A 25,210-nucleotide genomic window follows, 5' to 3' on the forward strand; every position below is an offset into this window, starting at 1 on the left:
GCCCCGGTTTCTTGCAATAGCGACAAGTTTTGTTGATTTTGCGACCTCTGGATTTGGATCTGAACTTTTTATAATTGGTACTCCCTTTTTCTTGAGTTCTACCTCGAACACTTAAGCCCTCACCCTTGTCCACAGAATTAACTTCAAGATCAAATTTTTCTTTGGACAATAAATTAGATTTAACATCTTCAAAGGATAAGGTATCATTATTTCCATACAACATGATTTCTTTGAAGTGCTTATAGGTAGAAGGTAAAGAGACAACCAACAAAACAGCTTTGTCTTCATCTTCAATATTAATATCAATATTTTGCATATCCATAATAATAGAATTAAACTCATCAAGATGAGTTTGAATAGGAGTACCTTCAACCATACGAATGGTGTATAACCGTTCTTTGAGACGAAGCTTGTTTGCGAGGCTCTTGGTCATGTATAAAGTTTCTAACTTCAGCCACAAAGCCGCAGCAGTTTCTTCATTGGCAACCTCACGAAGAACCTCCAACTCGTCCCATTGATCATCGGTCATGGAAACTGGTTTCTTTGACTTCCCATCTAAAGCTTTCTTTAATCCGCTCTGGATAAGAACGGCCCTCATTTGGACTCGCCAAATAGAAAAGCTAATTTTGCCATCAAACTTCTCAATGTCAAATTTTGCAGACATTTTGAAATTCTCAATTTAGTAAGAGCTCTGATACCACTTGTTAAGGTTAGAGCACAATGCGGAAGCACAGGATTGAATCAATTGAGAACAAAAGAGAAGCAAGTAAAGGATAAAGAAAATAACACACAAGATTTAACGTGGAAAAACCCCTCAGTGTGAGAGGAAAAAAAACCACGGGCGATCAAGAGCAAAATTCCACTATGTAAAAAAGAAGAGTACAAGAAATCCTCTTATAATGATGAGGACAAATGACAATATTTTTCTCACAAATACTCTCTCAAATGGAACAAGAATTCTCACCAAGAATGCACTCACAATATATGTGTAAATGAAAGAGATGTTGTGTGTTGTGAAGATGATTTTGAAGCTCTCTATATGTGTCCTTTTATAGGCAAGCAAAGTCTTGGTATCTTGGATTCCAAGCATTGGATGCTTGGAAACAAAGCCATAAAAGTGACATAAAATGCCCTTAAAGAGAGCCATAAAATTGTCATAAAATTCTTTTAAGGCATAGTAATGAGAGGCATCTAACATATTGCATGATGTCAAATGGTAAAAATATTCAAAAGATTACATTTACACAAGATAAGTTGCTACATATTTATTTTTCCAGCATTTCCCACATGTTAAATAACGAACTGATTTATTTTATTTAACATGCATTGACAATATATGAGTTTTATACATTATTATGTGTCATTTATCATTCATGTTTAATTATTATCGACTCTTCAAAAACTAGAACAAAACGAAGAATGATATAGTGATTATATATAAATCTTTACATTGTCAATGTATACATATTAAAGTATTATTTAGAATCTCCTAGCGAAGATAACAAAAACAATGAAGTTAATGAAGCTAAGAAAAGAAAGAAGAGCATAAAATAGGTCAAGCCTATCATGATTAAGATCTTGTCCTCCAATCCATGCATGACCAAACCTTCCACTAATTGAATTGCTTACAGTCACTAGCATTGTGCTGAAGAAGTAACCCATGGAGGTGGAGCACCATGGCAATGAAGTACAAAGGCTTCTCATGCCATCTGGTGCTTTTGAGTAGAAAAATTCAAGCATTCCTCCCACTACAGTTACATCTGATAATGTTAACAAAAGGGTTTGTGCCATTAACCAAAATGCAGACAATAAATTTCCCTCATTGAATTCTTTCAACCTCATATATTCAACCATTGCAGCCACTGCCATAGACACCGATGATAGTGCCAATCCCACTCCCATCCTAACATGTGGTTGATAAATTTTATTGAATGCTTCGTTGTTGCCATAAAAGCGTTTGGATTGTTCAAGTAAGTATAATAAAAAAAGGACGGCACCTAGGGGAATCAATGATATAGATTGAGTGGTGATAGTAAAATTGTATATTTTTCTATTCATGAAGTTGCCTTGCTGCACTGAGAATGTCATAATTTGAGCCACACAACAGTTCAACATAATTGTCGTTGCGAAGATTGGAAGAAGACTGAGGAACGACTTAGTTTCCTCAATCTGAGCAACCTCAATTGTGTCATCATTCAAAGCTTTGTTCAGAAACCTGCAAAAGTTTTATCAATTTACATAATATTCAGTTCCCTAAATACTTCTCTTTTATCCTTGTCATTTCAATAGTTTGTACTTTAACTAGAGCATATGTGCAAGTGAATGTCATAAAGAGAATTATTCCATTACTAAAATAATTGAGTGGAAGGTTTTAGAGGACCTATAGTACAATACAAAATGAATGAGACTTGATGATGGTACATATCATATATATCTTAAGTCACTTCAATCAATTAATTAAGGTTATGGTGAAATAATGATGATCTTACTTGAATTTATTATATGATTTATCTTTTACATATGATTGTTCTTTGGCACTCTGATGCACCTCAACTGTTGTGGTGTCATTTGTATTCCTAGCTGAAGCAACAAACACCTTGAAACAAAAAATTGAAGAATTCAGACTTAGCAATACTTAATCAATACTTAGAATTATATTTTTTTTTCTTATTTGCATATTGCAAACATGTGTATCACCTTAACCATCCTTTTTATGGGACTTCCACTAGGTTTCTTGCATCTGTATAATGAGAAACCAGCTAAAAAAATAGAAATGGAACAACATAGGAGTATAGCTGATATCATAAAACTCCAACCCCAACCACAATTCTCTTCAATCCAAACCATTAAAGTTGCTGCTAAAATGCTTGCTGCGAGTATCGAAATGTAATACCAACTGAAGAATGAGGAAATGAGGCTTTGCTTGTTATGATCAAGTTGATCAGCACCATGTGTAGGCAAGGTAGCCTTGGATCCTCCAATTCCTATGGCCATAGCACCAAGTCCAATATAAAGAATAGCAGCTTGAAAAGTTGAAGGAGTTTCGTTCTCAGGTGGTAGCAAATTCGAGTTTTTAGCTTGGTAAGTTAGCAAGATGACTCCCTGCAAAAATTCAAGTCTTTAATTTGAGTCTTATGAAAAATAAAATGTTTAGATATTTTCCTATTGTATTTCTTACATTGTTTATTAACGATTTTGAAATTATAACAAGAGATAGATGAGAATATCATACCAATAACTCTATGGTAGCGTAAAGTACAAAAGCAGTTAATTTTGTTAAGTAAGAGTCATTGATATATCCAGCAACAATTGCCAGCAAATAGGAAAATCCCACGAAGTTGGTAAGCATGTTTGAAGATTGAGCAACAGGGTAATGCATGTGTTTCGAGAAGTAGCGAACCAGGTTCATACTATTGCCCAAGAAGACCAAGCTCTGGAAAAGCTCCACAACTGCGATTAAAAACCAAATATTGTTAACTTTGATTAATTTTTTTTCTTAATAATTTGCAAATGACAAGTTAATCGATTTTAAAGTTAACTTATAGGAAATTTCGAGCTATGGAGAATTATAGAGCAAGAAATTATCTTTAGTGTTGTTATATTGGTGTATGAATCCAAAACTTTGTACTTCTTTAACTACTAAAAAGATTATTGATTAATCTTTCTTTGTATTGGGTGGGCACCTCCTATACTTAGTTAAATACATTCTTTCTTTATCAAAAACAATATCTTAATACATTTTCTGTTTCTATTTAAGTTATGTCAAGAATGTGATAACTAATGTGAGATTCATTAGGCATAATTTTCCATTTGATTCATGATTAAAGGTATCTTTTAACTCACAATAACCGGATCATATTAATGTCCATCTTGCAACAAATTGACAATAAAATAATTTATTTAAACTATGCCTAAGAAAATGTGGCACATGATTACTTCCCAATAAAATGGACAATAATACTGAAAAGGAAACATAAAAAGGCTAGTTCCTCATAACTCATAATTTTAGTCAAAAAGTATATATGTTTTCCAAACTTGGCTCATCCTTGAACCAGAGAACGATTATTTTTTATAAACCATAGAAAGATTATATTTAAGGGTTTGAGATTATATTTCGTAAATCATACGTATCCTTCATTTATTGAAAGCAATCAACTCCAAGCTCTTTCTACTAATTATTTAAAACAGTATTTTTTTTTTTTGTGTGTGGAAACTAGTTCTTGTACATAAATATAAAATATGTATACCAATATGTTTTTTCTATGTAGACATCTAACAATTTGTCTAAAAATATAATATACATCTTTTATAAGGTTTTAAGTAAATTAATTTAAAGAATATATATATATATAGAGGATAAAATATCTCATAATTTATGGAGATAAGTTATCTTATCTAGCCACTAAAATAATGACGTGTGTCATATTTAATTATTTTCTATAAAAATATTTCTAAAACAAAATAAAACATTTCACATGTCATGCTTTTACTAACCGGATAAGCTAATTTATCTCCTGCTATGATAAAATATTTTATTCTTTTATATATATATATATATATGCACAAAATATTAAGTTACACAAAAATATCCAATACAATAAAGGTGTAAGATTTTTTACTTTCAACTAATCATTTATTATTCATGTGTTAATAATTAATGACTTCTAAATAAAAGTAATATAAAATAATTAATGATGCACTAATAATAATGTAAAAGAATTTACATCTCGACACTACATGAATATTAACTATTAAATTAATTACTTTCTTATGTTAATGAGAAAATAATCTTTGTATTGACATTTTTTACATTTTTAATATATCATTTATATGTTATTTATAGTCCACTCTTAAATAAAATTACACTAAACTACCATATAAAGTCAAAATATTACTAATGAACATTTAGGTAATTTAACAAACATAATTTGTAATCTCAAAATTGCCCTTCTCTAAATCCCACATTTTTTTGCAAGGTTGTTCCACAGTCTGGTCTTTGACCAGACATAAAAAGGAATTTGGTTTGCATTCTTAATTAAATGAACCATTGGCCTAATTTGAATTGGGAAAATTCAGCTCAACTCTGTTAAATCCAGTTAAACCATAAAAACCCGAGAAGTGAATCGAACATTTCAATAAAAAATAAAATGGAAAACTATTTAATGTTTTATATTATCTCGATCCAAAAAGAATTTGAGAGATGTTAATTCAATATAATTATACATAATTACTAATTATATAAAAATTTATATTTATATAATTATATACTTACATATAATTATTAATTATAAATGAAATAGACAGTTTAATCATTTAAATTGGTTAGACCTTATATGATAAGATATCTTCCGCTTTAATATCCAACTTGAGTTTCAGAACATTGAATAATACATAGTTACATAAATTAAGTATATCCAACTAAAAATTATTATTTTTGACATTTATATGATGTAAAGATTGTCAAAAACTTTCAAACAATATGAATTAGGTTATTAGAGAGGATAATAATATCAACACACTACTCTACATAAATGGTAATGTAGTGACCCTATAAAATAACTTTTGATATTAAAGTGTACATGAGGCAAATTTTAAAAATAGATGCGATTAAATAAATAAAAATACACTAATAGAAGGCAAACCATTGTACCATAAATACACATAACTGTTGACAAAAATTTTAGTTTTAAGAATAAATATTCGATTTACCAAAAAGCAAATATAGTAAGAAATAAGAATAAATGAATATTTAGCTTACTGCATGCAAGGCTAGCAGCTCTAACTCCACCATGCTTTCTTGGATCAGCTTTCCTTCCTTTGTAGTCAACATAATCTTCACTTTCATTGCCGATCAATGCTTCCCGTGATTCTAAACTCTGCAGAAGAAAAAATGAATTATTTTCAGAAATTGAAAATTAATCCTTTAATATCCCAGAGTTAGAGGGAATTATGTTTTTTTTTAGCATGATTTTTCATTGAAGTTTATGTCACACTAATAGTTAAATAAAAAATAAGAAATATGAAACTGCTATAAAGTTTTCCTAAATATACCATGATGATAGGTTTTTGTCACTCAATATGGGTTCTGTAGTTTTGAAAGAGATTAAACTTATGTTCAGTTGCATTTTGTTTATAGGTAGAAATGGATATACATATATATAGCTAGAACTTTTGGATTCTCTAGCTTCAAATGTTAATCGCTTCATGATTTCATTCCATTTTCTAGACACACTTCTTGTATTTAATTATTTCATTAGAACACAGAATGACGACAAGAAAACAATTAAAGTCACCAAGACATAAAAAGTAAAGAATCCTAACTAATTTTTAGCAACCTTTGAAGTTTGATCACAATTACAATTGGATAGTGGGAAATTAAGGACTAGTGTTTGATTTTATTATTAAAAGGACAAATGCTTGATTTTATTATAAGAAAAAGATATATGTACTATAGTTTAATACAAATTTATATGATTATTGTATTATCTATGGTTCCTATATTTAATCACTATTAAATTTTAAGAATAAGTAAAATAATATAAATAAATGATGAATTTATAAAGCTTTACCCGTACACTCTTTAATTATTCCGTTTGTACTTTGATAGATACGGCTATATAACTTTAGTGCATTTAGATTTTTTAACTTCATGATTTTATTACTTTTATTAAAACAATTGTTGTATTTAATTTATTTATAAGAACACAAAATGCTTGAATTTATTATAATAAAAGCTACAAAATCTGGTGTATCTGAACGATCCACACTGGTGTAAGTATTTTTACGACTAATTTTTTATTTAATAGTTATCATTTTTAATTGCATTATTTAAATAATTAACAAATAATATTAAACTGAAAAATACAAAAAGTAAAATATTGAAAGAGTAATTATATATCTCATATGGTCTACTAAATTCTCCTAAAATTCCTTCTAACAATATAAAAGTGGGAATGACAAAAATACCCATTTTATGGATACCGCTCAAAATATCTGTAATGAGTAACCGTAAAAAATAGCTTATAGGTGAGAACATGTATCAAGATATTCACCCTTCAATTATACATTATCTATTTTAATACTATTTTATAATGAATTTTAGTAACTAAAATATATGATAAATTTAATATGTATATAAATTTTATTATTCATTACCCAATAATACTCACTACCTGTGCGGGTACCCATAAATAATGTGGATATGGATACTAGAAAGCATTATCCATGCTCATTCTGCCACATTGTCATCCCTACATGAAAGTGACATATGTTACTTATAAACTAATAGTTAATGGTAAAAATATGATTTTTTTTTATATATATCACTATTGTAATTATGTGGATTTTTAAGACGATTTAGTAGGGGAGAATATGTGAATTTTTAAAACGATTTAGTAAGGGTGAATATATCATTGTCTTAATTAAATATTGTGAGTTCTAATTTCTAGAATGTTGGAAATTTTTCTATCTGAATTGGAAAAGAGTATGTTTCTATTTTGAGAGGGCTCTCCCAATAGGATAACATGCGGCAACAAATGGAATATTCTACCTAATTCTGACATACGACCTCCTAGACCTATCAATATACTGAACGTGCCACACATTTAGCTTAAAGAAAATTAGGTAGTTGTTGAATGGTAGCAATCTTCTATGTGGAGCAATTGTTAAAGAAAATTAGGCATTGAGCAAGGTAGAGTAAGATATTTCCCAAGGTGGAGATTCTTACGTAAATTTCCTAATGAATAAGATTTTCGTCTATTTCAATCAAAGTGGAGATTATTGGGGATGCTTGAAATATGTTATTGTGTTGGACTCATATTGCCTAATACTAAAGTATTTTAACTAATAATTTTTTAATTAATTAATTCCATTTATCATTTTTAATTACACTGTTTTAGTAATTAATAAATAATAATAAACATAACAATATAAATATTTAACCTTTTTTCTAATCTAAAACTAAAATATTGAAAGATTGATTATATATGATGATATTTAGGAGGATTTAGTAGGTAAATAAATCATTTTTTAATTAAATATTTTGATTCTAATAGCTTGCTAGAAATTCAACTATAACATGGAGATTTTCCTCCTCACAATATTTCTATCTAAAATAATATGTTTTTGTTTTGAGAGGGCCCTACCAATAGGATAATGTGCCACAACAAATGGAAATGGTTTAACTTTCAAGTATAATGGTAGTATTTTTCCAATCTATTTTTCAATGTTTTGATTTTTTATATTATTCCAATATTTTGATGTCTTATAAATTAAATATATATTTATAATTTATTTTTGAACTACACATTTACTTATTGTTCATCTTCATTTTATTTAAATCCTGTTTTCAATATGGATTAAATGAAGTTATTTTAATCATATTATATCAAATTTTACTTACATGGTTTATAACTTTAAAAACTAAAATATATGAAATAGATGAAGTATGAATTAAATTTAAACCATGAGTCACAAATGAATGGATTTGGATCTTGTTCCATACTAGTTCTAAAGTACACGTGACAATCGAGCATAGATGATAACTACTGACCTAAGACTAGACGACACAAGCCGAATTCGAATATTCCTAGTCTCAACCAGACAATCCTGAAAGACATAGCATCGATTGGATAGAACTAACAAAGCAGTAAAAGATCATCTCTAGCACCCTACAGTCACGCCACTTGAACGACATAGACTCCTATCACCTAATGCATGCTATCTACACCTTATCGTACATTTCAGCAATAGACAGATTGGACTTATAGCGTGAAGACACAGGCTAATACAGACATAAGTCAATTATCCATAGAGTACGGACCCGTCAAAAGTCGCTTGACACGGAAAAACAATCCCTACTTGTCTAGAATAGACCCGACAAGCCATTTGGTCGGCTAGATCAATAACACCTACAAAAGAATACCCCACCACTATAAATAGGAGATTTCTCCCTTAAGGAAATTTACTCACTCTCACATACTTACACTCTCTCACTTGCTTATTCTATTCTCTTATATATCACTCATATAATATTCTTTCACATACTTCTCAAGCAATACTAGAATCCTACCTCAACATTTGTATGTACAGACCCCACCTTTAGAAGATCAAAGAACATTGGTGTCATTTGTGGCTTACCTACACCATAATAACCACCAAAAACCAAACTAACCCATTAAGTCACGTCGAACCAACACTAACTAACATGCCTCAAAACCATAACACACCTTCCCAAAACCCTCAATCTCACATTCAACCTTCTACCCAAGCCAACAAAACCCACAATACCACCTTAGACCTAACAAACCAACCACTCAATAGCTCATTCACATGATGGAAAGACAAGAACGCATCATCCAAAAGTAAGCATAGATGCAGAAAGAGCTTCGTCAATCCAAAACCAAGTCTAGCTTTAGACCACCACAACCTGCTGACAAGGCAAGTAGCATCGAGTCAGCCGGCAAGTCTCATCCTATCCACCAACAACCGTTTCCCATACCCAGATCAACCTCTCATCTAAATTGCCCATCCAATTCTTCTCGTTGTGGAGCAAAACACCATTTCACAACCATCATCATGGCATACCCTCTACCCCCACAACTGACTCACCCCACCAATATAATAGCACCACTAATCAACAAGACCACTTGGATGCCTTTAAAGCCTCTATGCTCTTCCTCGGAGCATCTAACCCGATCATGTGTAAGGGGTTTCCATTCACGACGAAGCGGGCGGCCTAAGAATGGTTCACACAGTTGGAGCACAACAACATTAATCACTAGGCAGTGCTAGCTGACAAGTTCAACCTCTGATTCACAGCCAGCAAGACCCAACCCCGGTCAACCTATACCATGGCAGGCATCAAGAAAGGCCCCAATGAGTCCTTTAGAGCCTACTTGCACCAAACGAAGGCACAAGACAAGAACCAGTACACCAGCAAGAGGGCGAGCCCTCTAATCTCCTTCGATGATCCTAGGGTAGTGGCCGTAACAATTGGGATATGAAGTTTGGTTGCTGCAAAGAATATATTAGTTATCAGGCAACATTTTTTATATGTTGTCTAAACTATAGAGTATTGTTGACCAAAGTTTAGTTAGTACTAATATTTAAAACAATTCAATTGTTTAATGCTTACAAGTTTCTAATATGATGTGCAACAACTAATTAAACATGTAAGCTTCTCATACCAATTGGCTACAATAGATTACTTGTTAAATAAATTATTGACACAACATCGACTTTGAGACCTTCAAACTGAAATTAATTTCTATTTTAATGATACATTACATAGGCTTTGATTTTGCCTTCTCTGGAAGGTCTCATCTAACAAACCTTAGTTCTAATGTTGATTCTTCTTGTTTTTTTGGTACATAATGTTGGTTCTTCTTTTGAAAGTAGTTCCATTTTTTTAGTAACATTATGGAGTTTGTTAACTCGTTTAATGTTTAACACAAATGTTTTAAATTGTGATTTGTGGTCATTGTGGCCGGTACAACGTACATTAATTTGTAATTAAAAATTATTTTTGAATTTGATGTGGTCCGATATGGTATGCTATGGTCTAATGCGATATGATACAATTTTATAATTATGATTTTATATCACATGGCAATTATTGCTTGATGCAGATGTGATGATTACCACAACTACAATATTATAGCCACATTACATGATGTGGTCCACAAGTTGAATCACTCTTTAACACAATTGCTCACAAAACTATGTTGTTACACCAAGGTCTCAAAGGCTCAACGTAGTATTTCTACAAGCTGCAGATGTAATTTGAGGATGTTTTGAGTTCACATTTCAGTTGATACTAGAATCAATAAGGTTTATAGTCTCATGTGTCTTGTTAAAGACAACATTGTAGGACTAGTGGTTGTTAATGGAACTGTGGTTGGGACAATTGCAGAGAATTTGAGGAATATAGTTGAGGAATCTTTGAAACAGGTAGCAGAGCTATTTGAGGAAGTCTCAAACATGATGTTAAAGATGTTAACAAAATTGTGGAACAACTATAATAGTTTAGGAGTTGGTGAACATAGACTATATGTCTTAAAAAATTATGCTTTTAACGTCTCGAATTAATCAATTTCCAATAAATAATATAAAAATGTTAGTTTATATTTTTCTTCTTAATAACATGTCAATTTGTAATAGGATTGAGACACCAAATTAAATGAGACATATGATCTTTATGATCTTTATTCATGAGTATGTATTCTAATTGGGACCCACAATAATGATAAATTAATATGTATATTTAATTTGTATTACTTTAAGATTATATATAATTTACTAGTAGATAGCCTAATGGGTATCCACAATAATGATAAACTAATTAATATATATATATATATATATATATATATTTATAATTTCTGATTATATAATCTATTTTTTATTATTTAATCATAAATTTTAGTGATTGAATTATAGTTTTAAATTTATAATATAAATATTTTATTATTCATCTAGTATTTTTATATATACATATATATTTTTTGAGAATAAAATATCTCCTAGTATTAGGAGGTAATCTATCTCCTACGACCACTAAAATCATGATATTTGTCTTTTTAATTATTTTTTGCAAAAGTATTTCTAAAACTAAACAAAATAGTATATGTATCGAACTCGTACTAGCTGGAGAATATAACTTGTCTCCTGATATAAGAAAATATATTATTTTCATATTATTTATTATAAGATACAAAATATATAATTAAACTTAAAAATCTGTTGGACACCCACAAATACTCACTATCCAGTAGGTACTCATAAATACGTGTGGGTATAGACATAATAAAGTATAATTTATGTCCGCCTCATTGTCATCCTTAGAGGCTATGGGATATGTTACCTTAGTTTTGTGGTTTGATTTTTATTATTATCATTTTGTAACAATTACATTAGGGAAATTATGTATATGAATGTATTTTCCTTCATATTTTTCTATGATAATACTTTGTTTCTAGATATATAGAGCAGTATCATTATTGCTGGTATTTTTTTCTTTGTATCATGGTTACCAAAGTAATACTAAGTTAGTGCCCCTTTGGCACATCGTGTAGTTTTTTGAGGTAAAAAAGTTATTAAATCTAAACATAAAAGTTATTTGTGATTCAATTTGAAAAGTGATAGTGTCAACGCCAATCTAGTTCAAAAGTTATTCAGGATTGTTAGTATAGTTGTCAATTGAGCCTGGTATGGCTCCCAATAATTTTTATTTAAAAATTACAATATATATATATATATATATATCGTGATTCACACGCCCACGACATACTCTGGTTTTTATTATGGAAATTCACACAAACATAAAACAACTAAATCATTGTCTCAAGAATAAAATAATTTTTGTCCTATTCAGTGAAAATAAATATACTTCAAAATACTATATAAGTACAATTTTAAAAATGTCCAGTTAAACGAGCTTCTCCCATTTTAAAAACTGGATCTGTTGGATTCAATTTTTTTATTAAAAAGTTTCTATTTAAAATACAAAGTTATTTAAAAGTTATTAAAAAAATTCTATTTAAAAAAGTTAATTTTTAGGACAGTATTATTAAATTATTAAGAGTATTTTTCAGAAGTGAAAATCAAAGTCACATTATTGTTAAATATCTATACTACGGGAAAACCCAAAATAATCATCTACCATGGTGTAATGTGTGGTTTTCCCTATTTTGCCCTCACTATTTTTTAATTTTTACTAAAAAACCATATATAACCGAATGTTCCTCTCCAACCAATATATGTTCCATATTATTTGGTTAAATATTTCTTCTTACATTATAACTATCAGTTTTGGATGTAGAACATGAATATTCAATTTTCTAAATTGAACATTACACAATTCGGATAAATTCAACTGTAGATTACAAATATTTAACACTTGACATTTATATACAAACTATACATTATAAATGATAGGAAAACGGGTTGACAGACACGACAGTGCATGTCAACACGCTAGGGTTGGATCTGTTGGATTCAATTTTTTTATTAAAAAGTTTCTATTTAAAATACAAAGTTATTTAAAAGTTATTAAAAAAATTCTATTTAAAAAAGTTAATTTTTCAGAAGTGAAAATCAAAGTCACATTATTGTTAAATATGATAATAAAGTTCTTATCAAATGCGAAACTCTCTAAGAAAAGTCATATCATATTTTGCATAAGGTAGAGTATACTCATCTATTATACTTTAAACTTAACTTTATTAAGGGTATGTCATATATGAATGGATAATAGAGACAACTAGTCTTCTTTCAAAAGAGAATTAGAAAAAAAAAAAGATATCGGGAAATACAAATGTTAGAAACATTATATATATTTCCAAAAGGACCGTTTATTACTTAGGGCTTTAGGTTATAGCGATAGGAGGAAAGGGAATGAGGGGTCAAGGCATAAGGGTGAGAGAGAAAGAGAAGGGAAAATAAAAACAATTTCTTCCTTCATTTGAGACTTGGGAATATGAAATTAGATAAAGACTAAAATAATGATAATATAATATATTTTATTATTCACTTAAAAATTAATTAATAATCGGAAATGTATAAAAGTATTATTATAAAATTTTACTAAATATATTTAGGTACTTTAACATGTTTATCTCTATAAAACTCCAAAATGGGGAATTGTTTTAGAGGGCTATAAAAAAACTAAAAAACTCTTCTCTTTTTCTCTCAACTCTCAAAAAGGGAAAGTCTTTCTAGAGTCATCATTTCCTTTCTCCCCCTCTAAAACAAAAGTCTCAAACAAATCTTAGAACTATTTGTCAGATTCTTATACTTTCAAAAATAGTTTTTACTATAAAAAAACATATATAATTATAAGATATTCTAATTTATTTCAAATAAAAGGAAATATCACGAATCAGTTGCTTTGACCCATTTTCAATCATATATTATTTATTTTCTATAATCTTCAATTATGTTTATTTATTAGATAACTGAAATGATTTCTCATTCTTCACTTTAATTAAGAGTTAGTTTTTTATTAGAGAACTCATTCTACCGATGTGTTTGATTTCTTTGGACTATGAGACCTTTAGTAACTTTGATGAGTTTTTATAATGAATCTATCCACCTAAACTTAGTTAAAAAATTATGGTCAAAACCCAAAAATTATATTAATTATAATCTATGTGAATATTTAATGTATTCATTTCTATTTATTTTAAACATTTATTTATTTAATTCTAACTTTTATATATAACACGTTCTTGTGTGTATGACTAAGAGATGATTAAAGATGGTAAATAAATAAATTTGGATATCTTAATAGATAAATAAAAAGTTAATTCATATATATATATTTAAATTATTTAATTCATCCTTATCAAAACTTATTGGACGGATTCTATAATTTATTCATGTGCTAGAAATTTGGTATAACATAGAATAATGAATGAGTTGTTTGATCTGAATCATATAACTTATATCTACCTGAGGTTCAATTTCAAAAAGTAATCCGACCATAGTTCCATAAGTAATACCTTCTATTTATGGGTGGAAATTTGGTATAACAAATAATGAATGAATTGTTTGATCTGAATCATATAACTTATATCTACTTCAGGTTCAATTTCAAAAAGTAATCCTACCATGTTCTATAAGTGATACCATCTATTTATGGGTGGATTTATCTAAAAAAATGTTAACTATTTCACTCCATTTACTTACTGACTAAATATACCTTCTATTTATGAATAGTTCTATATCAGAAAATCTATCACTTTATTTTATTGTGGTTGATTAAAAAAATATTGAATTATTAAAATTTTAATTAATCACATTTTTTCAACCAATTATAACAAGTAATAAATTGTCTTCATATACTAAATTAATCATATTTTACTAAATACCATAAAAATATTATTTTTTATTTTTTTATTTTTCTTTTTAAGTATATGACAATTTTCTATTAAATTGAAACAGAGCGGACCAGCCCATAACATGGACACATGACTTCTATTCACTTAATAATCATATAAATATAAAGAAGAATAAGAAGGGGCATATGATTCCACTGCATCTTCATCATTATAATCAACATGGGTGGTGATTCAATTGTTTATCATGGTATCTATATGATTTTTTGGTCCTTTTCATATTTCTTTTCTTATAAAGGGTCATATGAATTGTTTGCTTATTTTGCAGATGAAGAATATTCTTCTTTGGAGGAGGATTTGAATTTTCCCTTGCTTTCTTCTCACTCTCTTGCTGTTGCTAGGTACTCTATGATGATGATGATTGATGATTATTGTTGTTGGGGTTTCATCATAGTTTGTTCTTGTGCTAGAAATTTGGTATAACATAGAGTAATGAATGAGTTTTTTTATCAGAATCATATAACTTATATGTATAGTATGATATAGTTATTCACATATTAATTATTTTACTTCGGTTTTTGTTACTATATCTGCCAAAAACCAGTGGTAAATTTCGAAAAAGATAATAAATTTGGTGAAAATATGACTAAATTGACACTTTTCTCATGGGATTAAATCAAAATTTAATTGTTATAATTGATGTTTTAACCAAATATGATTGTAGTTGCTAGGTAAAAGACATTTTCATTTAATCAAATCCTGATAACAGTCTCTTCGCTTACTCTTCTGAGTGTAACGTTTATTGTGTTCTTAAAATATCGTGTTAATGATTTTGTATTTGGAATGTTTCAGGGTTAATCTGAGCTTGCATGATGAAGTTGATAGAGTAAATGAGGAAAATGGGTTAGTTTCTGGACAATCTAGTGAAGAAAATAGACCAACTTCTTCAAAGTTTGATTTTGAAGTCATTGAAAGGAACAGACTCTGTGTCTACCAACAAATCCTGCAAAATTATGAAGAATTAAAGATTCATAGCAAGAATTTGAGGGAGGAGAAAGAAAAAATCTTGAGGTGTTGATTTGAACTCAAATTTCATTCGTTTTATCTACTTTCCCACATATTTTTTTTAAGTAAAACATACCAAGTTGTTTTATTTTAGAATTCATTAGTTAAACATTGAAATTTTAAAATCTCATATTTGGAAATTTGGTCTTTGATTAATTAATTGAAGAAAACAAATATGGTCTAGTCATGGAATTGGCAATGGTTTTTATTCTTGCACTTTCCAAAAACTACTTGAGAAAGGTGATGTTATCTGCAATTTGAAACAATGTACAAGACAAGTAAATGCTTTCTTATCTTTATCTTCTGTTGTTCATTTAATGAAAATTGAAATCCTTAATTTTCAGTATGTGATTGAAGTCGCGCTGTGTAATTCCATCTAAATTTCGGATTAGAAGCAAGTTTATTGTGAGTGTGATATGAAGCCTCAAAAGTTTCCATATTGATTATGTAATATTTGATGGTTTGCTTGTACAGCTATATCCCTGGAGTATGGACTGACAAGGTACGTGATTACGATGTACCAACGACAACATGCCTCATATTGGTCGGTCCAAGAGCATCTGGGAAAAGTACTCTCGTAAATAGAATCACCAAAGCCCTCGAGGATGACAAATTTGCGCCAACGAGAGCACAAGTATCATGTAAAGTTTTTAGCACTTTAACTTTGATGTCAATTTGAAGAATGAAGATGTAATTTCATTTTCTGATATATCTCTGTATGCAGGGATGTGTAACTGTTAATTTACCTAAGAAATTTCCAATGAATTTTTCTTTCTATGCCAGATAATTCACTTCTAGGGGATGAGAATGGGACATACTTCCTTCAAGAGTATATGATTCCTAGAGACTCAACTTCTATCTGTCTTTACGATACGCGAAGTTTGTCTTATAATTCACACGAGAATGAGAATAATAGAATGCTTAAGAGTTGGATGACAAAAGGTGTTCGTCATGGAGAACTTGTTGTCAGGTCTGAATATTTAATACAGATAACATTCCGAGTTTACTCATAGGCAAGTTTTTACATTATGTTCTTCAAATCACACCTATCAGGAAAACCGATGATCGAAGATTGAGGAAAAGTTTGAAATGTAAAGCTCATAACAAAGGTTTCTCTCCCGGTAAGATCAGAAAAGTGAACTTTGTGATATATGTTGTTAATGGTCTTTCGATTCTGAAAGCTTTGGAGAATACTGACGGGTCGGAGACACAATATACTGAAACAATTGTTTCTACTTTCAGCTGCCCCTACCTTTCATTTAAAGGTATTTGCAAGAACAGCTTCTATACAACTCCGAATAATTTTTTATCACGCCTTGTTTTGATTTCCATCCAATTTCTTCTAATTGTAAAGGGAACTTGTACACAGGTTACATTTAAAAATTTGTGCAATATATTGTCTGAACCTTATGGAAGGGGTATGTCATCTGATAGTTTATTTCTATTACATGCAGATGATAAACCTGTACTTGTATTCACTCATGGCGATCTCCTTTCACTTTCGGACCGTGCTCGTGTTCGTGCATACTTGGGAGAGTTACTGGGTATTCCACCAACAAAACAAATTTTTGACATCCCAGGTAGCCATTCAAGTTATATATCACCTTAACTTTTATTGAACATTGTTTGATATCAACAAGAAACTAATACTCTCTCATCATAGATTGTGATGACTTAGTTACCGAGACTACCATAATCGAAATGCTACGATATAGTCTTGAACATGCTGACAGAAATTTCCCCCAAAAACAGGTGGTTATGGATAAGGTTTGTCTTCTCTTCCCGAGTTTATAGTCATAGATAAGGAACTAATTTCTTTCGGGATGTGTAGTTATCCCTTCCAACAAGTGTTTCTCTCAGGAATCAAACATTTGACATTTTGATCTATCTGGGGGCCTTGTTGGTAGCTATATTGATAAGATGATAACAAAATTATGAACTTATTTACTAATTCATTTGCTGATTCACTCTGCCAAAACAACTTTTATAAGTTTACTAAAGGATATCCTATCTTGCTTGCAGATTCATAAAGCTTCTATATCTTTATGCATGATTCTATTGATCCTAGTGCTAGGAGTTGCCATTGCCTTGTCACAAAATAAGTCTATAGACCCTTTTCATGCCCTTCAACATCAAGCTTGTATGAGGAAAGATCATGCCAAATGTCCAAAAGAGAAAATTCATAAGATGCATCCTAAATTAGATTGGCATAAAATTAGACACATATGGTAGCTGTGCCTAGTGCTGATATGGCTTGTTTTAATGGTTATATATATATACAATGTGTTATGAAGCTAGGTGGAAATATTTGTGAATTGGAAGTACTTTGGTTACCATTGAATTGACAACACTCAGAATGTGGATTTCCTATTTTTGTTGATCCATTAAGGTTGCATCATATAAAGGCATAATTCAATATAGGTAATTGTTACCTTTCTCTTTAATTAATCATATTTTTTGTGAAATGCAAAAATTTAAATGAGTTTAATATATATACACTATGGTGTAAGAGTTTTTTCCAATGTTAGTACATCATTCACCATAAATGTAATCATCATCATCATTCATTGACTCTTAAATAAAAGTAATACAAATAAATGGTAGATGTTGAATTATTGATTCTTAAATTATGATTAGTAAGTAGTGTTGGGAAATTCAAAAGCAATTTTCCTCCTCTGTGTGATACAAAATGGGCATTTGCAGAAGTAACAAGTTGATAAAGAAAAATAGCGAATAGTAGAAGAATGACACTAATAAATTTTAACATGAAAAAACCTCTTCAATGTGTGAAGGGGACAACACGGGACCTAGTCTAAAAATTATCTCTACTATAGAAAGTATGATTACAATATTTGATTCTCTCTTATTAAGAGGATAACACTCAATCTCACCAAAAAAAGGATGAAAATATAAATTCTCTCTTGTATCTCACTAGGAATACAAGTCTCACACTAAGTTGATATAAACTCTCTCATTTTCTCTCTATGTTGTTCTTTCTTACTTGCTGGTTCATATCTTCCTCACAAGTCCCCTTATATAGTGAAGGGAAGGAATGCTTCATCATAAAGACATAGTGAATGATTAATTATTGTCATACTTTTTAAGATATCTTGAAAAGTGCTATTCCATTTTTCTAAGTTGCACTTTATAGTTTTCAGGAGTTAATGAGTAATTCCAAGACCTACTACAACATCCTAAGTTGCACTTTAGAGTTTCCAAGAGTCAAGAAGTAATTCCAAGATATTGGAATAACCATCATTGAATGTACCCAATGGTTCATCTACAAAGGTTCATTGGTTATGTTTTCACATCAATTAGGAAGGATTCCCAACAAATCTCCTTCTTCCTGAATTAATTGAGGGGTATCACCAGCCCTACACCTCTACAACAGTTTGTTAGCTTCTTGAGTGAAACTGTCTTGGTCACCATGTCGAACCAGTTGTTCTCTACACGAATTTTCTCTAGTTGCAACTCACCAACCTCCAAAGCAGTTCGTATCCAATGATAACGATAATCAATGTGCTTTAGTTGTCACAGTGCAAAACATATCTATCTTGAACATGACTCAACTTATGCAAGATGTTTTTCATATATTTTGTCTCATTGTCAACTTCAGATGCTACAATATATTTTGCTTCAATTGTTGATAATGCAACACATTTTTGTAACATGGATTGCCAAGATATAACCCCCTGCAAAGGTAGTTAGATAATATGATGTAGATTTTTTGGAATCTATATCTCTAGCCATGTCAACATTTATGTATCCTACTAACATATGATCTCCATTACCAAAACATAAACATTTTTGGTAGCTCCCCACATATATCTCAATATTCACTTTACTGCACTGCAATGCTCTTTGTCGGGATTGAACAAGAACCAACTCACAACTCCAACTACATGGGCAATATTTGGTCTTGTACAATTCATGACATACATTAGGTTTCCTACCATAGAAGAATAAGGCATTCTGCTCATTTCTTTCTTTTCTTCATCATTAGTTGGATATTGCATTGTTGTTAACTTGAAATGTCTAGCAAATAGAAAACTAATAGGATTTGCCTTATCCATGTTGAATCTCTTGAGAATTTTCTCAATGTAGTTCTCTTGTGATAGTCATAACAACTTTTTGGAACGATATATGATTATCCTTATTCCAAGAATCTGCTTTGCATGACCCAAGTCTTTCATAGCAAAAGATTTTCATAAAGCATTCTTCAAACCAACAATAAAGTTTCCATATTCATACCTTTTAATGAAACACAATGATCACCAATTATCTTCTTGAAACTGTATTTGGTCATGAAGGATTAAAACTTCTTGTACCACTCTCTCGGGGCTTGCTTCAGACCATATAAACTCTTATTCAGACGACACACTAAGTGTTCATTTCTGGTTCTTCATAACCTTCTAATTGATCTATATAGATTTCTTCTTTGATGTATCCATGTAAGAAATTTATTTTGACATCAAGTTGTTCAATTTCTAAGTCTAGGCTAGCTGCTAGACCCAATGCTACTCTTATGGAGGAATAATTCACCACTGGTGAGAATATCTCATCAAAATAACTTATTTCTTATGATTGCATCCTTTCACAAAAATCTGTGCTTTGTACCATGATCTTAAGCTTCATTCTTCAACTTTAAGCCTATAAAGCTATTTTTTTCCAAGGATTTTCTTCCATTGAGCAACTCCATTAGATCATAAGTTTGGTTCTCATGGAATGAGTTCATCTCATCTTCCATGGCTTTAATCCATTCTTATTTCTCAGTTGTCTTCATAGCTTCTAAGTAGTCTTGAGGTTCATCATTGTCTGATAATGTGATATAATCTTCTCCAGAATACTTTGAAGAAAGTATTCTGCCTCTTCCGGAGAACCTCAGTTCAACTTACATCTGATGCTCTACTGGCACGGGTTCTTGATGCATTTGTGTGTCTACCACCACTTCATCATGATCTGACTATTCATTAATCTGGTCACCTTCTGTGTGAGCAGGATCTGCCTATCGGTCTATCTGTTTTGAATCTATCTAATGATCAGGATATGTCTGTTGAGGAATCTCCCCCCTGAATCATTGCGAACTTTGGACTTGCACTAGTTTCTCTTATGAACATATTTGATCGTCTGATCCTCGAAGAAAACAACATCTCTACTTCTCACAACTTTATTGGTTATCGGATCCCATGGTCTGTACCCAAATTCATCCTTTGGGGACCCAAGGTAAATGCCCTCCTTGGTCTCAGCATCCAACTTCTTTATCTCATTTTTTGGAATATTCACAAAGACTCTCCATCCGAATACTTTCAGGTGGTTGAATGATTCCTTCTTCTTGTAGCATACTTCCTCTAGAATTTCCCCGTTCAAGGGTCTTGAAGGTGTCCGATTTATAAGGTCTATTGTAGTGTTTACTACTTCACCCTAGAAAGACTTAAGGAGATTGACATCTTGTAACATACATCTAATCTTCTCTTCAATTGTTTGTTCATCCTCTCAGCTACTTCATTCAACTGAGGAGTCTTTGGTGGTGTATTCTCTAGTATGATACCATAAGCCTTACAATATGCTTTAAATGGACCACAATACTCTCCACCATTGTCTGCTTTCAGAATACTTCAACTTCTTCTCAGTCTCATGCTCCACTAGTGCATGGAACTCTTTGAATGCTGATAGTACTTGATCTTTGCTTTTCAAAAAATACACTCATATTCTTCTCGAGTGATCATCTATGAATGTGACAAAGTAGTAGGCTCCTCCAAGAGATCTTTTAGATGATGCACAAATGTCTGAATGCACCAATTCAAGTACTTCATCTCTCTGTGAAGGATTGTTTATTCTCTGAAAGGTGACTCTATGTTGTTTACCATAAAGACAATTGGTAAATGATTCTAAAATGTGATCTTTTATACTTGGAAGGTGGTATTTGGCGAGCATCTGAAGTGCATTCTCACTCATATGCTCCAATCGTCTATGCCAAAGATCTTTGGAGTCGATAGCAACATTTACTTCTCCAGAATAAGTTCCTCCTTGCATAATGTATAAAGATCCTCCATTTGAGCCTCTAGCAATGACTAGGTTGTCTTGTGTTAGTTTCCACTTTCGAGCACCAAAGTGGCTTGCAAAACTAGCAACTTCCAACTTACTTGTTGAGATAAGGTTGAGACGCATAGTTGGGACATGTCTCACCTCCTTAAATACTAGCTTGCTTCTTGTTTATGTTAGAAACATTTAGGTAATTGTCTTCTCCAATGAGGAGAATATCATCGTCTGCAGCGGCAATTATGGTAGGCTTATGACCATTTTTCCTTGGATAAACTAAATCTGTTTGGACATTTCTAGCTTTTTGGTCTCTCTTCAGGACCTGTATTCAAATATCTTATGCCCTTCTTTATTACAATAATAACATGTTATTTATCTCGTGTGAAATTGAGAGTGGCCTCTTAATTTTCTTTTGCTTCTTCCATGTCTCTCCACAACATTTGTTTCAGAATGGAAGAATGTATTTTGTTCTTTCCTATTGGATTCTTCATTCAATACTCTCTACTACTTCGTTATTTGTAATGAATATGCACACTAACCGAAGTTAGCCGATTAAATATTTTAATTACTCTTTTAAAATGATCGTCCCATCCTAAGACATCTCCCAAAGGAATGCTTCTTGTGGGACCCGATCTTACATTATCACGTAATATAGGAATAACATCCCTACCACTACGAACCATCGCTGAATTACCCTGGACGGCCACATGGCCAAGCCTCTTACGGTCAGACGACCTCGCTGTGTGGTATCATGTAATCCTTTTTAGGCATAGCCTTTCTCACGACATCCTCGTCGGAATCCTTGTCCACATAAGGCGCAAGAAACAAAAGTAACAGTATAAGTCTGTTGATTTAGGCACCAGACTCAACCCTCTGAGCCACGATATTTCCCAAGTGTAAATACACTTCACACCTAAGCTAGGGCTATTTCCTAAGAAATAAATTAATCAGAATCAGTCACAACTTATGTTTGTCTTTCGCCCAAGCGAGAGACTCTCGCTCAAGCGACCAATTCATCAAAACAGATTCAACTTCCTGCATGGTTCTCGCTCGAGCGAGGGGACTGTCGCTCAAGCTAAAAATCCATCAAAAACTTGCCAAAATACATGTCTGGTCTTTGCCCGGGCGAAATACGGTCGCTCAGGCGCCAAGAACACCCAAAACGGGCTCTTTGGCCCTCGCCTAGGCGAGAAACGCTCGCCCAAGCAAGGTTGGCTCGCTCGAGCGAGGGGTTGCTCGCCCAAGCGCTATTTAGGACCATTCTTTTTTGTTTCTCCCTCGCCCAGGAAAGGAAGGCTCGCCCGGGTGAGGTGGTCCACTTACGAGGACCATTTTCCTCGCCCGGGTGAGGTGGTCCACTTACCAGGACCATTTTCCTCGCCCTTTTGGGGTACCGGATCGAAACTCTCCGCTGTTTTTGATCCCAATGCATTTTAGTTTCTTGAGTGGTGTTCTGTCACGGATAACAACCACGAAACTAGATATTTTATACTATCTTAGGGGCATTCAACCTAAAGAAACATCGTACTTAATCCAGACACGAAATCATTTGAGATAGTTGGGATATTCGGACACCACTATGTCATGATGTATTCTCTCTCACCTTGGGTTATAGTGTGGTTGATTCCCTTCCCGTGAATGGATCGGTTGTCCGACTTCAAACGCCTCGAAACTAACACAAAACACAAATCAATGATTCACGAGTTAAATCGCTTTCCTACTAACTCTAAGATAAAAACATCGTTTTAATTCATTCTAAGACATCCAAGACTTTCATCCATCCAGTCCAAGATTCATAATCCCGAACCATCCTTTATCCTCAAAAGTCTCGTTCCCGATCCCTAACGTGTTCATGATCATTTCGACACCTTTTCACAAGGATTGATCTCATGATCAAAACGACATTTCGATTTAAAATTTCTTTGATTTCAAAATCATCATCTTTCATCAACATAAATACCATGCATATATTCAAAACACTAAAACAGCCCCATGAACAACAAGATTTCATGGTTTCCAAAACAACAATTTCTAGATTCACGAAAACTCATGTTACGCGTTCTTGCATATAACAAGAGATATGAAGGTTTTTTTTAGAAAATTTTGACGGTTAAAAATGTTCGTAACATACGCATAAACATCATACTCGAATATCGAAAACAATGAACAGCTAGATTTTCTAAAAGATTAAGAACAAAAGAGATGAGGTTTACCTTGAAGTTCTTGAGAAAATCCAAAGGAAGAAGAATGAAATGCAATGTAGAGCCAATGGCTTCTCTACCTTGAATGGGCTCTTTTAGTAGAGTAGTTTAGATTAGGGGGGTGCAAGCCAATGGTTTCAAGGGGTTTTATGACCCTTTTAAGTGGAATAAATCAGAATTAGGGGAATTGAATCTGATTTATGGAGGCAAACCAAGAGTTTCCAAGATTAATGGTGCAATGGGTAAGTGAAGGGTTTATGGAATTTAGTCTAAAGATGAGTAGTTTCGCTTGCTTGTCATGCAAGTTTCACTCGGGAAAATGAAGTGAATTTTTCGGTGAATCATTTGTGATGAGACCATGCCCAAGTATTGTCGGCTAATACTTGGTTGGATATTAAAATCTTCTGATTACGGTTAGAATTTCGAAATACCGAATTCGGAGTGGAAAAATATTTAGAAATACGTTTTGAATAAACTTGATGTCTATCCTGACTCGAAATAATATTTCAAAGCCAAAGGCACAATTGGAATTCGATTCCGAGCTACGGAACTCAAAACACGTTTTTGGGCCGAATTTGGGCCCGAAAGCAGTCCAAACACTTTTCATCACAGAAACTTACGAAAATTTACCACAAGATAGGAATTCACAAAACAAGACTAACACTCAACTACATTTTAGCCTAATTCATTACCGATTAATTTCTACAATTAATTTTTGTTAAAAATAAATAATTAATAAAATATATGAAATTTTCACGGTGTTACAATTTTTGTTCTAGAGAGTTATTTCAATAGTCAGTTTATCTCTTTCAGCTTTTTTTGGTATATCGGTTCCAAAATGTGGGAAAATTTTCTCATAGTGAGGAAAAATTTCATCTTACTTTGCCACCGTTTGAAATTTGTTCCATCAAACTGAAATGATTTGTTAAGGTCAAAGCTGTTTGGACTAATAATATTATCTATGAATGTCATTGCAGTTCGAAACGTCTTAAAATTGTTGTCTGTATAACTCACATCAATTCCAAATGGAACAAAATAATACTCATTGGTTGAGTCACGACCATGTCG

General features: G+C 31.7%; 1 protein-coding gene across 3 annotated transcripts; it reads left to right on the forward strand.

Annotated features, from left to right (window-relative positions):
- LOC109359167 lies at nucleotides 14,972-18,288 on the forward strand. Of its 3 annotated transcripts, XM_019603733.1 has the most exons (10): nucleotides 14,972-15,087; nucleotides 15,166-15,238; nucleotides 15,690-15,908; nucleotides 16,377-16,543; nucleotides 16,686-16,872; nucleotides 16,956-17,167; nucleotides 17,357-17,482; nucleotides 17,566-17,669; nucleotides 17,925-18,000; nucleotides 18,040-18,288. In XM_019603733.1, the coding sequence occupies exons 1-10, from the start codon at nucleotides 15,060-15,062 to the stop codon at nucleotides 18,132-18,134; spliced, it is 1,287 nt and encodes a 428-aa protein (XP_019459278.1). In that variant the 5' UTR covers nucleotides 14,972-15,059; the 3' UTR covers nucleotides 18,135-18,288. The 3 variants fall into 3 exon arrangements, with proteins under 3 accessions (XP_019459278.1, XP_019459277.1, XP_019459276.1); XM_019603732.1 differs by having other exon boundaries at nucleotides 15,166-15,239; nucleotides 15,709-15,908; nucleotides 17,925-18,288; XM_019603731.1 differs by having other exon boundaries at nucleotides 17,925-18,288.

The sequence above is a fragment of the Lupinus angustifolius genome, chromosome LG11, assembly GCF_001865875.1.
Source record: "Lupinus angustifolius cultivar Tanjil chromosome LG11, LupAngTanjil_v1.0, whole genome shotgun sequence".
In the NCBI taxonomy this organism is placed as follows: domain Eukaryota; kingdom Viridiplantae; phylum Streptophyta; class Magnoliopsida; order Fabales; family Fabaceae; genus Lupinus; species Lupinus angustifolius.

Bases quoted from the DNA above. Each gene is read 5' to 3' on its own strand.
- LOC109359167 (XM_019603731.1), top strand. From the start codon at position 15,060: ATGGGTGGTGATTCAATTGTTTATCATG. The intron at 15,909-16,376 runs GTGTTGATTTGA...TTGCTTGTACAG, and splicing joins GAGAAAGAAAAAATCTTGAG to CTATATCCCTGGAGTATGGA. The intron at 16,873-16,955 runs GTCTGAATATTT...CACACCTATCAG, and splicing joins CATGGAGAACTTGTTGTCAG to GAAAACCGATGATCGAAGAT.